We start from the raw sequence: 20,022 nt of genomic DNA on the forward strand, positions 1-20,022 counted from the left end.
TTATCTTTTACCGCACCACTTCAATAGAATCTGACAAAATGATGTTATTTGTTCATATATAGGCTAATACAGCTTATTTCAAATTATGATCAAAATCACAAAGCAGTTAACCTTGGATCATCAGTAACAAACTTGTGTAAAGCGATCCAAGTTGTGGTTCAATGTATGGATCAAATAAGACTATTTGTGTTGAATCACCATAACCAAATGAACAAGATAGGGTATACATGGTACTTTCTGGCTTGAAATGTTTTATGATATTTTTAAGAAAGTTTTAAAATACACCATCTATAATGTACTTTGATTTCTTAACTTCACATGTTTCTGATTTCATATATATCCGAGTATACACCCCTTAGTTGATACACTAAATACAATTCTTGATTTGCTGATAATGTACTTGTAATAAATAGTGACAACATTTATCCTTTTCTGGAATTGACATATGTATCTAGATTGGTTACATTAAAAGATAGTTTCTTTTCAAAAGTAATTTTTTTTTTTTTCCTGGATCATAGTGCCGTCTTATAAGAGTCCAACTAGTATCTAGCTAGTTTACATGTATCTAGCTAATTTTTCATGCCTATCCACCTACTTTGAGTTTGTATCACCACTCTCTTTAATATGTGTATCCATCTGTCATTCTAGTTTTTTAATATCTATCTAGCTAGTTTCTAACGTGTAAACATTTACAATCAAATCCTATTACATTTAAATCTATATAGCTAGCTCCTTATGTTAATGTGTGTTCTGTCTTGTTTCTAATGCCTGTATATTTGTAACATCTAGTTTCTGAATATGTACTGTCTACTACATACATGTAGTAATACCAAATAGTATCCATCTACTTTCCCATGTGGATCAATTTAGTTTTCCGTGCTTTCATCAAGCTCCTTATGTATATACCTGTCTAGTTTCTTATGTACATTTAATTAAGTTTGCTATCATAAAATTGAGAATGGAAACAGGGAATGAGTCAAAGAGACAACAACCGGACCAAAGAGCAGAAAACAGCCCAAGGACACCAATGGGTCTTCAACACAGCGAGAAAATCCCACACCTGGAGGCAGGCTTCAGTTGGCCCCTAAACAATAATGTATAATAGTTCAGAAAAAATGGACGTCACACTAAACTCAGAAACATATAAATGAACCAAAATTAAAAAAACATACAACACTAACAAAGGCCAGAGGTTCCTGACTTGGGACAGGCGCAAAAATGTGGCATGGTTAAACATGTTTTGTGTGATCTCAACCCTCCCCTATACCTCTAGCCAACGTGGAATAAACAAATACACAGCAATACACACAGTAAAATTCAGTTCAGAGTCCAATGTTAGAATAGGTAATAGAAGAAACGATGCAAAATAACAATGATCAATATCTTTGTTTCAACTAAAGTTAAGCTTTCTGTTGTCTTGGAGAGAAGGTTGAGATCCAACAGCTTTAATCTCTCCCACTCCTTTGACTGTAGCACCTGTAAAAAGTCTTCTCTTGGTCAACAGTCACTTTCCTTGTCTATATGTGTAATTAACATTTCTCTCTTGGTCAACAGTCACTTTCCTTGTCTATATGTGTAATTAACATTTCTGCTCTTTCCCTCTTCAACTTTGAGATTTAAGATTTTCCTCCTTGCAACAAGCATTGATTTGTTATTATAGCATCATCACTCCAGAAATATTGGAGTTTTCGATTACTAAACAAATTAAATTAGGCCATTTGTTTTGTATTCCTAATTTTGAAAAATCGTTTTTTCCTTAAAACATTATTTCCATGTACACCACATTTCAATTTAAACATGTTTAAATTCCTCATTGATATAGCACATCTTAAAGTATTATATATAATTTCATGCTTACGTCATAGCTGAAGATTGACCAATCAGATAATTAGATTCAGAAACTAAAGTCCCAACTCCCTCATGAAAAGTTAACCTTGCATGGTTTGGCTAACTCGTTTTCAGTAAGTGTTGTTTATATAGCTCCTGAAATACTTGTTCATCCTTGGCTTTCACTTTTTTGGTTCTGAGCATTCCTGATAAAGGTAAATCCAGAAAAGAGCTTTAGATACACACAATTTGCAAAAGTTTTTGTGTATTGTTTTTCCTTTTTAATTTATTTTAGGATATAGAGAAGAGGACACTGGATTCACAAATTTTTATTTTCTCTAAATCTAAATGCCATTGCAATTTTGATTTTTTGGTCAATATACAAAACTATTTCTTGTTATTGATTAGACTATAAAACAAGTTCACATTTTCATGTTTTAATGCATTAATCAAATCTCAATAAAACTTTCTCATTTTGCATATCAGTAAAAACAATCATTCTTTCAAAGGGGAACTAACTCTGTCTTCTTTCATGAGACTATTTGATTTTTACAAATTAAATGCAGTATGTCATTACATGTTTTACCAGTTGAAGTGAAAAACATTTATAGCACTATAGTTAACATTTAAGGAATACCAGTACTGTATTTAGAGAGCTTACACCATCAATTGAATTAACAAATCTCAAACTAACAGAAGCTTCAAACAGTACTGTTATTCCTTTTATAATGCAATACTTAAAAATGTTTATAATAAAACATTTTAACTTTCGGTAAAGATTCAAGTCTGAATTTGCTCAATGCCAATGATTCCATCTGTTAGTCCTGGAATTGACAGCAGATGTCATCCAATAACAAATGGCATCACATGTCATATTGCTTTAGAATATGACTATAATTATGTCTGATAGTGGAAATATGATATGGGTTGGAATTGCCAAAAAAGTAATTTCAAATATGTATATTACTATGTTGAAAAACACATGTAGATAAGTTAGAACTGTGTGTAAATAGATATAAGAAGATGTGGTATGAGTGCCAATGAGACAACTCTCCATCCAAGTATTAGGTTTGTATCTCAACCAAGGATTTGTATCTTACTATACAAATCCTTGTCTCAACTTGGGAACAATCAATGTTGAAGAAATGAACCTGTGTTGTACAATGCAATGAACAATGAAATAGGCAATATGTTTGCCTATAGTAATTTTGCAGTTAAATAACTACTACAATTATAGCAAAATTTAGACACACAAAAATTTCAGTCATATCATATTCACTTAAATATTGAACATTTTTTTATTATCTTTGATATGTTTTGCCTCAATTCATAAAACTGAAATAGAAGGCTATAGATATAAAGTGATTTTTGATAACAACTGGAATGACCATGTGTATTTACCTTGAAAGGTAGATAAGGATGTCAATATCCAAACAGGTGATAGCTTCAATAAATCAAACTTGAGAAGGTGGGCTTGGTATTCCAACAGACACGTTATAACATACTATCTTTTATTTTCCTTGACAAATCTATGGAGAAAGGAAGGTGTTGGGTTTTTTGTTGTACTTTCTGTCAATCTTATACTTCCCTCACCTGACATAATTATAACAAACACAACATGATACAAATAATTCAATTTGTATTTAACATGATCTATTATTGACCTTTAACTTTGCTCCAAAAAAATTAAAATGGACCTATTTTAGAACACTTTTCTATTAATTTTTCATATACTCTTTAAATGATCCTTATAACTTATACTGTATACAAAACCAAATTCTTAAAAAGAAATAGAGTGTTATTAATAAACCTTCTTAGCTAGTATGTGATGGTCATCACAAGGAACTTTGGTTTGTTTATTGTCATCAAACAAATATATTCTATTGTACAATATTTTGGTCAATCTTTTATAAATTTCTATCAAAGCTGTTAATTCTGAACAAAAAATTAGTAAGTAACTTTAAAATGATCCTGCAATGAATCACACATTAAGCTGTAATTAAATATACAATGAAACAGATCCTGTTAACAGATAATGAAAAAGACAGACTTGTACCATTATATATGACATTAAAATGTTTATAACTAAGTGAAAACTATTATCAACATAACATTGAAAAAATGTATACAACCTTGCTTTATCAAGAGACTAGATTAAATAAGAGTAAAAATTTTCCTCTTTCAACATCACAATGTGATAGTTGTTTAAAATTCTGCCAAGATCCAGATCATCTTTATACCATGGACTCAAACCAACAATATTGTGTGTTACAATTGCAGGTCACCAAAATCTAGTTCCCCGATAAGTTCTGTATTAACCTGGGATTCTATACTAGCTGGTATCACATCTAAACATATATCATATTGTTGATCCAATCCTAGATAGGAGTCACTCATCATATATATAGTGTATATCACACGGCCTACATTGTCTGGCATGATTATAGCGATCTGTTGTGAGGACCGACCACGGATGTAGCCTACACGTTTTAATGCTACGACTTCTTTGTTTTCTATGTCACCCACCAATAGGAACCATCCTTCGTCTTTTGGTTTGGGAAATCGTGGTGCAAAGGCTTTACTGTCATGCTTCTGAAATGGGATCATGTTTCAATAAATATTACGTATACTTGATGCTAGGAGGGATTGTTGTGTGATTGAAAATGGGGGATTTTGTATGCTTGACATTTGGGGATTTTGGGTGCTTGACACTGGGGTATCTCATTGTTTTTGCATCAGAACAAATTTCACTAGGATTCATTTTTTTCCCTAATTTTACAAATATTTCTATAGTTTTACATGGTATGACCAATTTTGTTTTTTGTTGAATATTCAACCCATTAGATTGATAGTAAATGGTATTTTTTCTTTCTTTTTTTAACACTGTTTTTGATTGTTTTAATATGAATAAAAAGAAATATGGGGTATACCACAGTATGACAGAAACCCCATACACAAATCAAAGTGCTTGAGAGCACTGATGGTAAAGATAGCATTGATTTTGTTTTGCAGTAGAAATTGAAAGTTAAACATTGCATTGTATCCAGCAAATTTGTTTATGCAAGTTTGGATGTTTTAATGTTTGAATGGGTTAACAAGTGGATTAAAACATCAACAAAATCTCATATATCAAGTGAGTATTACAGACAAAGATAGATAATTCGATCTGAAATTTGTGACACAACAGACATGACATGAGGAAAAGCAACTAAGTTATCATTAGAGATTAGGGCCTTATTATGGCTTATTGTTCACTAAAAAATTAAGTTATAATAATAACATTTACATTTATGCCTCTTTTCATCTTTAATTAAAAAAAAAAAAGAAGCAGGTAGTTTACAATCAATGACATTACAATAAATAAAATAAATATGGTAGTGACCTCATTGAAATGTCCTTTCTTTGTGATATTACAAAAAAATCAGCAGACTTTGGTAAATTTTCAGATAATTTTTGGACAAGCAAACATACAAGTAACAACTAAATAATTTAATTGGATGTGTCTGTATGATCAACACCAGTCATGTAATTTATTTTGTGGAACTTGCATGTGCACTCTATTCCAAACTCACAACTATGTGTAAAAAATGTAATTTTTATCATAATTTGTAGAAAAAAAAATTTTTGCTGGCTTTCGACTAATAAATCTCAATGAATATTCTTTATACAGGAAAGATCTTCATGTTTCAACAGATTTTGTAATAATTCTATTGTTTAGGACAAACAGGGCCTTATCACACCTTCTAATAAAATGCTCCGCAGGGCGCAGCTTGATACGACCGCAGAGGTTGAACCCTGAACAGTTGGGGCAAGTATGGACACAACATTCAAGCTTGATACAGCTCTGAATTTGGATTGTGATTAAATATTTGACACAGCATAGGTTTCTGACACAGAATGAATGTGGTCTAAGAACTTAAAAATTTTAAATTGGACATTCACCTATTATGGTCCAATATCCAAAATCTAAATACATGGTTAGATTCAGCATATCAAAGAACCCCATATATTCAATTTTTGTTGAAATCAAACAAAGTTTAATTTTGGACCCCGATTTGGACCAACTTGAAAACTGGGCCCATAATCAAAAATCTAAATACATGTTTAGATTCAGCATTCAAAGAACCCTAAGAATTCAATTTTTGTTAAAATCAAACAAAGTTTAATTTTGGACCCTTTGGACCTTAATGTAGACCAATTTGAAAACGGAACCAAAAATTAAGAATCTAAATACACGGTTAGATTCGGCATATCAAAGAACCCCAATAATTCAATTTCTGTTGAAATCAAACAAAGTTTAATTTTGGACCCCGATTTGGACCAACTTGAAAACTGGGCCCATAATCAAAAATCTAAATACATGGTTAGATTCAGCATATCAAAGAACCCCATATATTCAATTTTTGTTGAAATCAAACAAAGTTTAATTTTGGACCCTTTTGACCTCAATGTGGACAAAGTTGATAACGGGGCCCAAAAATCAAAAATCTAAATACATGGTTAGATTCAGCATATCAAAGAACCCCATATATTCAATTTTTGTTGAAATCAAACAAAGTTTAATTTTGGACCCCGATTTGGACCAACTTGAAAACTGGGCCCATAATCAAAAATCTAAATACATGGTTAGATTCAGCATATCAAAGAACCCCATATATTCAATTTTTGTTGAAATCAAACAAAGTTTAATTTTGGACCCCGATTTGGACCAACTTGAAAACTGGGCCCATAATCAAAAATCTAAATACATGGTTAGATTCAGCATATCAAAGAACCCCATATATTCAATTTTTGTTGAAATCAAACAAAGTTTAATTTTGGACCCTTTTGACCTCAATGTGGACAAAGTTGATAACAGGGCCCAAAAATCAAAAATCTAAATACATGGTTAGATTCAGCATATCAAAGAACCCCATATATTCAATTTTTATTGAAATCAAACAAAGTTTAATTTTGGACCCCGATTTGGACCAACTTGAAAACTGGGCCCATAATCAAAAATCTAAATACATGGTTAGATTCAGCATATCAAAGAACCCCATATATTCAATTTTTGTTGAAATCAAACAAAGTTTAATTTTGGACCCCGATTTGGACCAACTTGAAAACTGGGCCCATAATCAAAAATCTAAATACATGTTTAGATTCAGCATATCAGAGAACCCTAAGAATTCAATTTTAGTTAAAATCAAACAAAGTTTAATTTTGGACCCTTTGGACCTTAATGTAGACCAATTTGAAAACAGAACCAAAAATTAAGAATCTAAATACACGGTTAGATTCGGCATATCAAAGAACCCCAATAATTCAATTTCTGATGAAATCAAACAAAGTTAAATTTTGGACCCTTTGGACCTCAATGTGGACCAATTTAAAAACGGGGCCCAAAATCCAAAAACTTAATACACGGTTAGATTCAGCATATTAAAGAACCCCAAGAATTCAAGAATAAAACCCTATTGAAATTGATCAAGAAATAAGCAATTTATACGAAGTATCTACTTTTGCACAATACTGTGCAATTGAATATTTCTTGCTATTGCGCAATACTGTACAATTGACAATTTCTTGCTATTGCGCAATAGTGTGCTATTGGATATTTCTTGCTATTGCGCAATACTGTGCAATTGGAGATTTCTTGCTATTGTGCAATACTGTGCAATTGAACATTTCTTGCTATTGTGCAATACTGTGCAATTGAAAATTTCTTGCTATTGCACAATACTTATTATATAATAATTTACACATTCTGTTTGGTGTGTATCTCCTACCATATCATTATTATTTGCTTTTAAATATAAATCAGAAATAACCAACTTAAAATGGAAAATTTAAAAAGAAAAAAAAAGGAAAAAAAGAAAAAAAAAGAAAAAAAAAAAAAATCCCCCCCCAAAAAATTTTTTGAACCCCCTTATGATTCATCACCCCCAAACTCAATCCCAGCCTTCCCTTTGTGGTATGGTACCTTGCAGTACAATTTCAGAGAGATCCATACACTTGAACACAAGTTATTGTCTGGAAACTAGAAAAATGCTTATTTTTGGCCCCTTTTTGGCCCCCAATTCCTAAACATTTCGGGCAATTACCCCCAATCTCAATTCCAGCTTTCCCTTTGTGATATGGAACCTTGTAGTACAATTTCAGAAATATCCAAACACTTACACACAAGTTATTGTCATGAAACTAGAAAAATGCTTGTTTTTTGCCCCTTTTGTGGCCCCTAATTCCTAAAATTTTGAGGCAATTACCCCGAAAATCAATAACAGCCTTCCCTTTGTGATATGGAACCTTGTGGTACAATGTCAGAGAGATCCATACACTTACACACAAGTTATTGTCTGGAAGTTACAAAAATGCTTATTTTTGGCCCCTTTTTGGCCCCTAATTCCTTAACTGTTGGTACCATAACCCCCAAAATCAATCCCAACCTTCCTTTCGTGGTATAGAACCTTATGGTAAAATTTCATGGAGATCCATTCACTTAAACTAAAGTTAGAGTGCGAAAACCAATGTGTCTTCGGACGACGCCGGACGACGCCAGACGACGACGACGACGACGACGACATCGACGACGACGACGACGACGACGCCAACGTCATACCAATATACGACCAAAAAATTTTTAATTTTTGCGGTCGCATAAAAACAGTTTTATCATATCTTTATTTAGGAATACACTTTAGGAGATTATCTTCTTTTAAAAATACTGTCTTCAATATGCATGAAATATTAGCAACATACATTAAGCAAACAACAATTAATCAATGAAATAATTGGATGGTAGATAGCCCAGTAGTACATGTCCTGACAGTGAAATAATTGGATGTTAGATAGCCCAGTATTACATGTCCTGACAGTGAAATAATTGGATGTTAGATAGCCCAGTATTACATGTCCTGACAGTGAAATAATTGGATGTTAGATAGCCCAGTATTACATGTCCTGACAGTGAAATAATTGGATGCTAGAAAGCCCAGTATTACATGTCCTGACAGTAAAATAATTAAATGCTAGATAGCCCAGTATTACATGCCCTGACAGTGAAATAATTAAATGCTAGATAGCCCAGTATTACATGTCCTGACAGTGAAATAATTGGATGCTAGATAACCCAGAATTACATGTCCTGACAGTGAAATAACTGGATGGTAGATAGCCCAGTATTACATGTCCTGACAGTGAAATAATTGGATGCTAGATAGCCCAGTATTACATGTCCTGACAGTGAAATAACTGGATGGTAGATAGCCCAGTATTACATGTCCTGACAGTGAAATAATTGGATGCTAGATAACCCAGTATTACATGTCCTGACAGGGAAATAATTAAATGCTAGATAGCCCAGTATTACATGTCCTGACAGTGAAATAATTAAATGCTAGATAGCCCAGTATTACATGTCCTGACAGGGAAATAATTAAATGCTAGATAGCCCAGTATTACATGTCCTGACAGTGAAATAATTAAATGCTAGATAGCCCAGTACTACATGTCCTGACAGTGAAATAATTGGATGCTAGATAGCCCAGTACTACATGTCCTGACAGTGAAATAACTGGATGCTAGATAGCCCAGTACTACATGTCCTGACAGTGAAATAATTGGATGCTAGATAGCCCAGTATTACATGTCCTGACAGTGAAATAACTGGATGCTAGATAGCCCAGTATTACATGTCCTGACAGTGAAATAACTGGATGCTAGATAGCCAAGTATTACATGTCCTGACAGGGAAATAATTGGATGCTAGATAACTGGATGATAGATAGCCCAGTATTACATGTCCTGACAGTGAAATAACTGGATGGTAGATAGCCCAGTATTACATGTCCTGACAGTGAAATAATTGGATGCTAGATAGCCCAGTATTACATGTCCTGACAGTGAAATAACTGGATGCTAGATAGCCCAGTACTACATGTCCTGACAGTGAAATAATTGGATGCTAGATAGCCCAGTACTACATGTCCTGACAGTGAAATAACTGGATGCTAGATAGCCCAGTACTACATGTCCTGACAGTGAAATAATTGGATGGTAGATAGCCCAGTACTACATGTCCTGACAGTGAAATAACTGGATGGTAGATAGCCCAGTATTACATGTCCTGACAGTGAAATAATTGGATGCTAGATAGCCCAGTATTACATGTCCTGACAGTGAAATAACTGGATGCTAGATAGCCCAGTATTACATGTCCTGACAGTGAAATAACTGGATGCTAGATAGCCAAGTATTACATGTCCTGACAGGGAAATAATTGGATGCTAGATAACTGGATGATAGATAGCCCAGTATTACATGTCCTGACAGTGAAATAACTGGATGGTAGATAGCCCAGTATTACATGTCCTGACAGTGAAATAATTGGATGCTAGATAGCCCAGTATTACATGTCCTGACAGTGAAATAATTGGATGCTAGATAGCCCAGTATTACATGTCCTGACAGTGAAATAACTGGATGCTAGATAGCCAAGTATTACATGATCTGACAGTGAAATAACTGGATGCTAGATAGCCCAGTATTACATGTCCTGACAGTGTGTCATTTTAATGATTGTCATGACAATTGTTCTGTGGTTATCTACTTGCTGTTAAGGATTATAAAATCTAATTCTATATTTAACTTTTTTTTGTGAGGGTCAATGTTTACCTATGTTTGTTCTTTGTCTAACCAATCATTCATTACATGCTAGTGAGGGTTAATAATTCTGTTAAAAGTTGACCTTTATATTATATATTCTGACCATATCAATTTCGTCTCACCAACCTGCTAGTGAGAGTGATTATTTCTGTTATAATTACCTTTATTTTATTTATTCTGTCCATATCAACTCTCAGAACATATTCTTGGTCAGCATGCACCTCCATCCAATTCTCATCCTGTATTTTAGTACCTGTATTAAAAAAAAAATCACTTTTATTTTCATTCACTTGATTGGAATAGGTTTTATATCTCAGCATGTCTTGCCCAATGATATATGGTAGATTGTTGGCAGTCTCTTATCGATTCATCAAAAACTCGTCAAGACTCTAAACGAATTTTGTTTGCTCGACAAGTGATTTTGACACGTCTGTCATAAAGACCCCGATGTTTAGCTGTCTTGGTGTGTCTCCATGTTTTATTGGGTTGTTGTGTTGCCGTCTTAAATCTGAGCCATAACATGACACACGTATGTGTATTACTTTTACCCCCTCCCCCCATTCCTTGTCTCCCAAATTCCCACACTTCATCCTTATACAATATAAGTTGTAAAACATGACCTTGAACTGGTAAGTGAAAATAAAGTGCCATCCTAACCCATCTTTCTAAAAGCTTTCCTTTACTGTTTGTTTCACCCAAAATTAACCTCCCAAAACCTGTTGAATTTCTCCATCAACCATACACAATAAAATCATCCTAACCCCATTTAAGTGTTATATTTCCTGGTAGTGCTGTGTCTTAATGCATTACGACTGTTATTACCTGGTAAAGGTGTATGTATAGATCGCTTTTCCTGTTCACCTGTTCCTCCCTCCCACCAACCTTCTAAAGATAATTTTACACAGATCTGGGGAAGTTTACTAACGGTCTGGTATATCTGTAAAATTAAATTATAAAAACTTCTTAGAAATCTTTAATCATACCTGTAAATCTTTAGTTTATTGTAAATGTTATTTTTTTCTGAGATACCAATTTTTGTTGTTTTCATGGATCATATAAAACACACAATTTAATACTAAACAATATTTTCAATTAACTGGACATGAGCATACATTGTAGATGTATGGAAGTTTCTGTTAAATCTATTAAAAACTTGTTTAGAATAAGGGCAATTTAGAGTTTGACATATGATGTAGTCACTTGTCTAATGCATTCTGGGAAAATGCAACTCATCAAAGATAACCCAATAAAAGTTTAAATTTTTATGTTTTGGTGATCCTGTAACAAATTTACTCTGACAAGAAATTTTCAATATGGCTGCTAACAATATTAACCGATATTTTAGATTTCACTTGTTCATTTATTATTTATTTATTTATTTATTTATTTATTTAAGGGATCATAGATTTATTCTTACGAGGAAGCTCCGAGCAATTAGTGCTTGTTGAGGATTTAAATAGCTTTACCAGTATATTTCATGGGGAAAATAACCAGATGTCTGTGAAAATTTGTTAAAGCTAGTAAAACCTGTATGAATGAACACCTATAAAAATAATATTAACATAAGTTACTTATTCATGATATAAAAGTAATATTTGAAACAGCCTTGTTTTCAACATAACTTGTATAGGTAATTTTGAAAATTACTTGTTTAGGTGTAATACCACCATTGATTTTCCCCTATTAGTCTTTGTTAAATTTGCACTTTTCAAAAAATTGTGCAGAATTTATCTTTGTTTCAAATAAAGAAATACTTGGCATGAGTAAAGTTTGATCCTGTCCAGTACTATAGAAAAAATTTCACATAACATTTCATTGCATATAAGAAAATAACCATCACTGGAAGTTAACCAATCAAATTTTCCCCCTTTTTTAACCTGTGTACAAGCTTTAGTAACCATGTAACCTCAAGTTTCCAAAATATTCTATAGAAACCCCAAATAAAAAAAAAATGGTGCTTTGAAATACCCAAGATATATGTTTATGACCCAGAAATGTTTTACTGCAATGAAATGTAGGATCAATTATCTACAACTGTCAAATTCAAGGGCATATTTTTTTTCGACCTATTTTCGTATGCAACCTGATGTGACGTACTATGATTTGGTGGTATTACACCTAAAGAAGACTTTTTTGTTAAATAAACTGAATGTGACTTTTTTCCTTTGTAATACTGGTTATTTCAAGCATTCCTGTCAAGTTTTGTCATAATCAGTTCAATAGTTTGAGAAAAATCTAGTATAATGTAAGACGACATCTACAGCGATTCGAGCTAAATTTCTTCGAAAAATCCAAACCAAGCCGCATCATGATAGAATATAGTGTGGACCAATAAATGATCAAATATTTATCTCATCTGCCTACAAACAGTTGAATATGATACAAAAGATGACTTTAGGATGATAAATACTACTAATGGACCTCTTTGTCTTCTTTATAAGGTTTCTTTTGGTCCATTTATACCTCTCATTTCTTCAAAATTTCTACTCTATAGGCCAATAAATAAAAATTTTGGGGTAACTTTCACTCATTTATGATAGAAATGTTATAATAAATGATTAATTGAAGTATTCAAGCTGAATGAACTATCCGTATAAAAGTTTACTGTCTCCAAGGAGGTTTCCATAAGTCCTTACGTAAAACTTAAATTTACGCCGCGTTCCAGAGAGGGACATAAAAAGCTTCTCTTTTGGTGAATAATTTGTTGTTACTGCTTCAAAAATAATTTCATTTACTTAAAACTATATATTTATTAAAGTATTTCTTAGGAAAAATTTTCTAGTATAGCAGAATATAAGAAAAAAGGAGAAAAAGCTCCCCAAAACTCTAAGTATGGCTTATTCTGTCAACTAATATTCGTGGTAAAGTCCTATTTCAAGAAAATTTTCTCATAAAATGTGTTTTGGAGACTCAATCCACTCAGAATATTTCATTATTAGTAATATTTCACTTAAATAGCAAGAAATTTTAACACATGAGAGTACTCACAAGGTCAAAGGTGCATATCCAGCTTCCCATATTAGGTGTAATACCACCATTGATTTTCCCCTATTAGTCTTTGTTAAATTTGCACTTTTCAAAAAATTGTGCAGAATTTATCTTTGTTTCAAATAAAGAAATACTTGGCATGAGTAAAGTTTGATCCTGTCCAGTACTATAGAAAAAATTTCACATAACATTTCATTGCATATAAGAAAATAACCATCACTGGAAGTTAACCAATCAAATTTTCCCCCTTTTTTAACCTGTGTACAAGCTTTAGTAACCATGTAACCTCAAGTTTCCAAAATATTCTATAGAAACCCCAAATAAAAAAAAAATGGTGCTTTGAAATACCCAAGATATATGTTTATGACCCAGAAATGTTTTACTGCAATGAAATGTAGGATCAATTATCTACAACTGTCAAATTCAAGGGTTTTTTTTTTTTCGACCTATTTTCGTATGCAACCTGATGTGACGTACTATGATTTGGTGGTATTACACCTAAATAAGTAATGCCACTAACTAAACAATGGTAATATGTTTTTTTAAATAGCAAACTAAGTTCTTTTATAGAAAATTATGGCTACTTTAAGAAAAGTTTTAATTCATTAGTGGATGCCTGGTTTGAGGGGGTAATACCACCATTGTTTTCCCTCTAGTACGTCTCTCTTTACTTGGAATTTTTTTTTTAATTGTGCAGATTTAGCTTTGTTTTAAATAAAGAAATACTTGGCATGAGTAAAATTATTTTCCCCCTATAAGTCTTTGTTTAATTGTCATGATTGTTATATTTCAAAAAAAATGTGCAGAATTTATCTATGTTTTAAATAAGAAATACTTAACATAAATAAATGTCCTGTACTACAGTGAAAATATAGCATAACTTTTCAGTGCATATAAGAAAGTAAACATCACCAGAAGTTAACCAATCAAATTCTCTCCCCCTTTATTCCCTGTAGAATATAATATATTTTTATTGCTTTGAAACAACATGTTTGCGTCTCAAAAAAACTTTTCTGCAATGAAATGGAGGATTTATTTCAAACAACTGTCAAATTAAATGGAATATAAAAAAAGATCAACCCTTTTTCGTATGAAACTGAATGTACTATGTTTTGGTAGTATGGTTATAAATCAATAACCATAGTTTGTGTCTTTGATGACTTTTATATTTCATTTTAAATAGTATACATTTAAAATATATTTATATTTCAAATATAAAATTTGAGTGTTTTTTTATATCATGTGTATTGAAAAAGAATGATAATTATTAAGAAAATGTTTTGAAATCATTTTCTTTCTGTGAAGACTTGATACCAAGCATTGTACAGTAATATTGAAGAATTTCTCATTTATTTTATAGTTTTGTAAAATTAATGCAAGATTTGTTTGAATAGACCAGATGTTTACACAGGTGTTAATGGAGCTTCCTCTATAATGCTCTACTTTCCTTATTATAAAAGTGCTATAGATTTGATTGACATCTTAATGGATCATGATAATTATTGTCACATAAACTGCTGAGAAGAGCCTACTGAAAAAGCTCTGAGCATCCTCCGAGCATGCTTGGAGCTTCCTCATAAGAATAAATCTATGATCCCAGAATGAAGAGACAAGTTTTTATATAATCTGATATCGTTTCTGGTAATTTATCCCTAAATATCAAAATACTATAGTTAATCTATGATTCATTTTATGCTAAATTGAAAGATTTTAAAATAAATACATGGTAGAATTTATAAGTTCATACCTTTTCCAAATGTCTTCTCTCCATTTCTTCACCTAACATAGCATTAAGTGCCTCAAACCTTTCATCACATACAGCCATTAACAGAGGCAGAGTTTATAAGTTCATACCTGTTCCAAATATCCTCTGTCCATTTCTTCCCCTAACATGGCATTAAGTGCCTCAAACCTGCCATCACATACAGCCATTAATCGAGGCAGAGTTTATTTATTCTTACCTGTTTTAAATGTCCTCTGTCCATTTCTTCACCTAACATGGCATTAAGTGCCTCAAACCTGCCATCACATACAGCCATTAATCGAGGCAGAGTTTATTCATTCTTACCTGTTTTAAATGTCTTCTCTCCATTTCTTCACCCAACATGGCATTAAGTGCCCCAAACTTTCCATCACATACAGAAATTAATCGAGGCAGAGTTTATTAGTTCATACCTGTTCCTAATGTCCTCTCTCCATTTCTTCACCCAACATGGCATTAAGTGCCCCAAACTTTCCATCACATACAGAAATTAATCGAGGCAGAGTTTATTAGTTCATACCTGTTCCTAATGTTCTCTCTCCATTTCTTCACCTAACATGCATTAAGTGCCCCAAACTTTCCATCACATACAGAAATTAATCGAGGCAGAGTTTATTAGTTCATACCTGTTCCAAATGTCCTCTCTCCATTTCTTCACCTAACATAGCATTAAGTGCCTCAAACCTTCCATCACATACAGCCATTAATTGTGGCAGAGTTTCTATAGGACTCTTAATGTCAGGGTATCCTTTCTTCTTAGCTCCATGTCCTTTCCATGGTCTAGAATTATAATTAGAAACATTCTCTTGAACATGTCCAATCAAATTTGTTTTGAAATTGAACAGCTTGTTTTGTGTCGGATTGAGTTTTTTGTTCATTTGAGATTGAACAATTTGTTTTGTGTCAGATTGAGTTTTTTCTACATTTGAGCTGGAACAACTTGTTTTGTGTCGGATTGAGTGTTTTCTACATTTGAGCTGGAACAACTTGTTTTGTGTCGGACTGAGTTTTTTCTACATTTGAGATTGAACAACTTGTTTTGTGTCGGATCGAGTTTTTTCTACATTTGAGATTGAACAACTTGTTTTGTGTCAAATTGAGTTTTTTCTACATTTGAGATTGAACAACTTGTTTTGTGTTGGATTGGTTTTTTTTCTCTACATTTGAGATTGAACAACTTGTTTTGTGTCGGATTGAGTTTTTCTCTACATTTGAGATTGAACAACTTGTTTTGTGTCAAATTGAGTTTTTTCTACATTTGAGATTGAACAACTTGTTTTGTGTCAGATTGAGTTTTTTTTATAATTTACCACAACTTATTTTGTGAAAGAACTTGTTGCATTGTTTAGAATAATTTGTTTCAAGTTTGAAAATGAGCATTTGAGACAATGTCAGAAGATTGTTGCTATGGCTACCTACCTCAGACAAGCAAGATGATACGGCATCATGTGTGGTAAAGTCAGAAGATTATTGTCATGACACCAGAGACCTTGTACAACCATTTGTACCATCTGCATTATCCGTAATGATGTCACTAACCAGCCTTCGTCAGCTGATACATCTAACATTGCCTACAAATAAATTTATCATGTGAACTGTTTATTTTATTTTCATATTTTTATAACGCATCACATAGAAGAACCATATATATGAAAACAATATGTGGTCAAATTTGTACAAAAAATCAAATAATGTAAATTTAGAAATTTAGGCATGCATTTATTGTTGTAATCATTCAACAACTGACAAGAATAAGAAATTAATTATCACAATGTCAGGAAAATCTGCATACAAATTGTGCTATCTAATTTGCAATGTGACTTTATATAACTGCAAAACCTATCCCATTGTAATTTTCTGAGTCAACAGTCTTTTCTTAAACTAAAATTTGAATCTATTCACAAATGAACTGTGTCATAACACCTCAGCTAATTCTAATATTTTCTTCCTCTAAACTAAGGTTGAATAATTGATTAAAAATGGTATTATATATTCTTTTTATTTTTTGTAAATTTGCATGCCATATAAAACACAAAATGAGAATTTCCTTTAAATTTTTCATTTTTTCCATTAAAAAATGCTTAAGTTTTGTAATTATTCATGAAGACCAGTCCAACCTTTCCATACCTATAATATTCTTATGGCCTGATCCTAAACAGATTTTGTGTCAGTATTGTAATCTGTAGATGGCAGTCCAACCTGGCCTTACCTGTAGTATTCTAATGGCCTGATCTAAAACAGATTTGGTGTCAGTATTGTAATCTGTAGACGGCAGTCCAACCTGTCCTTACCTGTAGTATTCTAATGGCCTGATCTAAAACAGATTTTGTGTCAGTATTATAATCTGTAGATGGCAGTCCAACCTGGCCATGTCCAAAATGGGCCTGTAACAACAGATTGGCTTTTGTATGAGCAGAGTCATAAGTGTACTGATTTACTTCCACTGGTAACTTCTTGGCAAGCTCACTGAATAAATAAAATATAAACAGCAATTAAATTCAATTGAAATAAATTGCTTTGCCGAGCACAGCTGGATACGACCACAGAGGTCCAACCCTGAACAGTTGGGGCAAAAATGGACACAATATTCGCGCTTGATACAGGTCTGAATTTGGATTGTAATTCAATATTTGACCCATAATAGGTTTCTGACACAGAATAACTGAAAAATTTAAAGGATTTTCTTTTTGATTTCTGAAATCTTCAGAAGAAAAAATTGTCCCCCCCAACCCCCAAAATTAACCTCCCCCCCCCCCTTTTTCCAAAAATAAAATTCTTTCTCTCAGTCATGGTCATAATTTCAATTCAATACATCATAAAAGTCATAGAAAATGACATACAAAATCATAGCTAAAATTAATTTACCTTAATCAGCATTTTTAAAATTATTAAAATAGCAACTTCTAAAAATGAATTGACAGCTAATCACCTCAAGACAATACAAAATTTTCCTTACATAATTTATAAAAGCAGTGTAAGGGAGGTAATTCAAAGTTGTGTTTGAATTACCTCCCTACACTGTAATTTGTACTTAAGTAATTGTCCATTAACCAGGACACCCTTGCTTTTTCTCACTTTTTTGCCCCTAATTCCTAAACGGTTTGAGCCATAACCCCCCAAAGCCAATCCTAACCATCCCTTCGTGGTATGGAAACTTGTGGTATAATTTCAGAGAGATCCATATACTGTTCCACAAGTTATTGTCATGAAACTAGAAAAATGCTTATTTTGGCCCCTAATTCCTAAACTGTTGGGACCATAACCCCCAAAATCAATCCCAACCTTACTTTTGTGGTTATAAACCGTATGTTTAAATTTCATAGATTTCTATTTACTAATACTAAAGTTATTGTCTGGAAACTAAATGTCTTCGGACGACGACGACATGATACCAATATACGACTGCAAAATTTTTTGCAGTCGTATAATAAAAACTTCATGAGATGCCCTGTTTAGCACACCCCAATTGTCATTCAAAGTATTGGAAAACAGAAAGTACATGTCTTAAAGACCTTGAAAGCACACAAGGTTAAAACTCATCACTGTTGAGTTGTTGACCAAATATGAAGTCATCCTGTATTGAAGTATAAGAGAAATGGGTGGAGAAAACTCATACTGCTGGACTAAAATTCTCTCATTAATTATACTACATGTATAATAATAATCACTTTATTTTATGTTTCAAGGTGGATTTACAGGAGAAGTTCCATGCAACTTTGTACAAAGTATACTCTCAATCCTTATCAGACAGTGACAAAATTCCATGCTCAGTTAGTATAATAAAAATTCAGTGTTATCAAAAGGAGGCGACTGCCTTGCAGATTTGATAATGGCTTACATGTCACAACTCAACACTATAAAATCTATGACCAAATATATAATCCTTCCTTCATACAGAAGTGAATATTATGAATATGAGAAGTGAAAATGTTGTGCTCAGTGTATAAATAATAAAATATAAAGTAAAGTCAAACAGGAATTGCCTAGCAGATCTGAAAATTGCTCATACTGTAAAACTGATCTTTATTAAATAAGTAATATATAACAGAAGTAAGTTACAATGAACAGACAAGGTAATGTAATATGAAGGAACTGTAATAACATCTTTTTTATTTATATCATAAAATATCTAATCACTATAGTTACATCCCAGCTCCTTTGTTCTACCAGGGGTGATCTGAGCCGGATCACCCCTGCCAGATCAGCCTAACTTGAGTTTCTTTGTTCTGCATACTTTCCTTTGTTCTGTAACATTTTGGCGGGAATGTCAAATCCACCATAAAACTTAGAAATATTCACACAGAAAAGACTAACTATCAAAATTTATGTAGAAAAAATCCAGTGTCTATGCTGGGAATCGAACTCAAGACCTTTAGCATATATCCCACGATTCATACCCCTACACCAGGACGACTGGTTGAAAACTCTCAGTTAATTTAGCATATTTGAACATAGTGTTTAGGGCTCATAAAGGGTATATACTATATAGTAATATATAAAGTATATTATAATGATTGTGTGGCGTTCTAAAACTAGACGTTATGAAGCGTAAATGTTTTTTTATATAATCTAGAACAGCTGGGATGTAAAATAGTTATCCCACTCAAACTTGGTGTGTCAGTGTAAGATCACCCTCCGGCCTCCGGGGTGATCTTACACTGACACACCGCGTCTTCATGGGATAACTATTACTGAACAGCAATACAAAGTTGTTTAGGGTCTGATCAATGTTACCTGTTCAGCTGATCTTCATTATGTCTGACAGGTAACTCATCATACTCATTAGCATTCTGAAATAA

The 20,022-nt window shown here is 32.7% G+C and overlaps 1 protein-coding gene across 2 annotated transcripts in view; it reads right to left on the minus strand.

Moving 5' to 3' along the window:
* Nucleotides 1-2,140: 2,140 nt before the first annotated feature.
* Nucleotides 2,141-20,022, minus strand: part of LOC127725256 (activating signal cointegrator 1 complex subunit 3-like) — a 245,930-nt gene continuing 228,048 nt past the window's right edge. Inside the window, exons 38-45 of one of the 2 annotated variants that reach the window (XM_052232125.1) lie at nt 19,958-20,013; nt 17,587-17,689; nt 17,433-17,504; nt 16,643-16,794; nt 15,850-16,003; nt 11,296-11,410; nt 10,635-10,726; nt 2,141-4,419 (exon numbers count right to left, since the gene is read on the minus strand). In XM_052232125.1, the coding sequence (XP_052088085.1) occupies nt 4,096-4,419; nt 10,635-10,726; nt 11,296-11,410; nt 15,850-16,003; nt 16,643-16,794; nt 17,433-17,504; nt 17,587-17,689; nt 19,958-20,013 (1,068 nt within the window). In that variant the 3' untranslated portion in view covers nt 2,141-4,095. The other variant, XM_052232124.1, reaches the window with a different exon arrangement.

The sequence above is a fragment of the Mytilus californianus genome, unplaced genomic scaffold (assembly GCF_021869535.1).
Source record: "Mytilus californianus isolate M0D057914Y unplaced genomic scaffold, xbMytCali1.0.p SCAF_15, whole genome shotgun sequence".
In the NCBI taxonomy this organism is placed as follows: domain Eukaryota; kingdom Metazoa; phylum Mollusca; class Bivalvia; order Mytilida; family Mytilidae; genus Mytilus; species Mytilus californianus.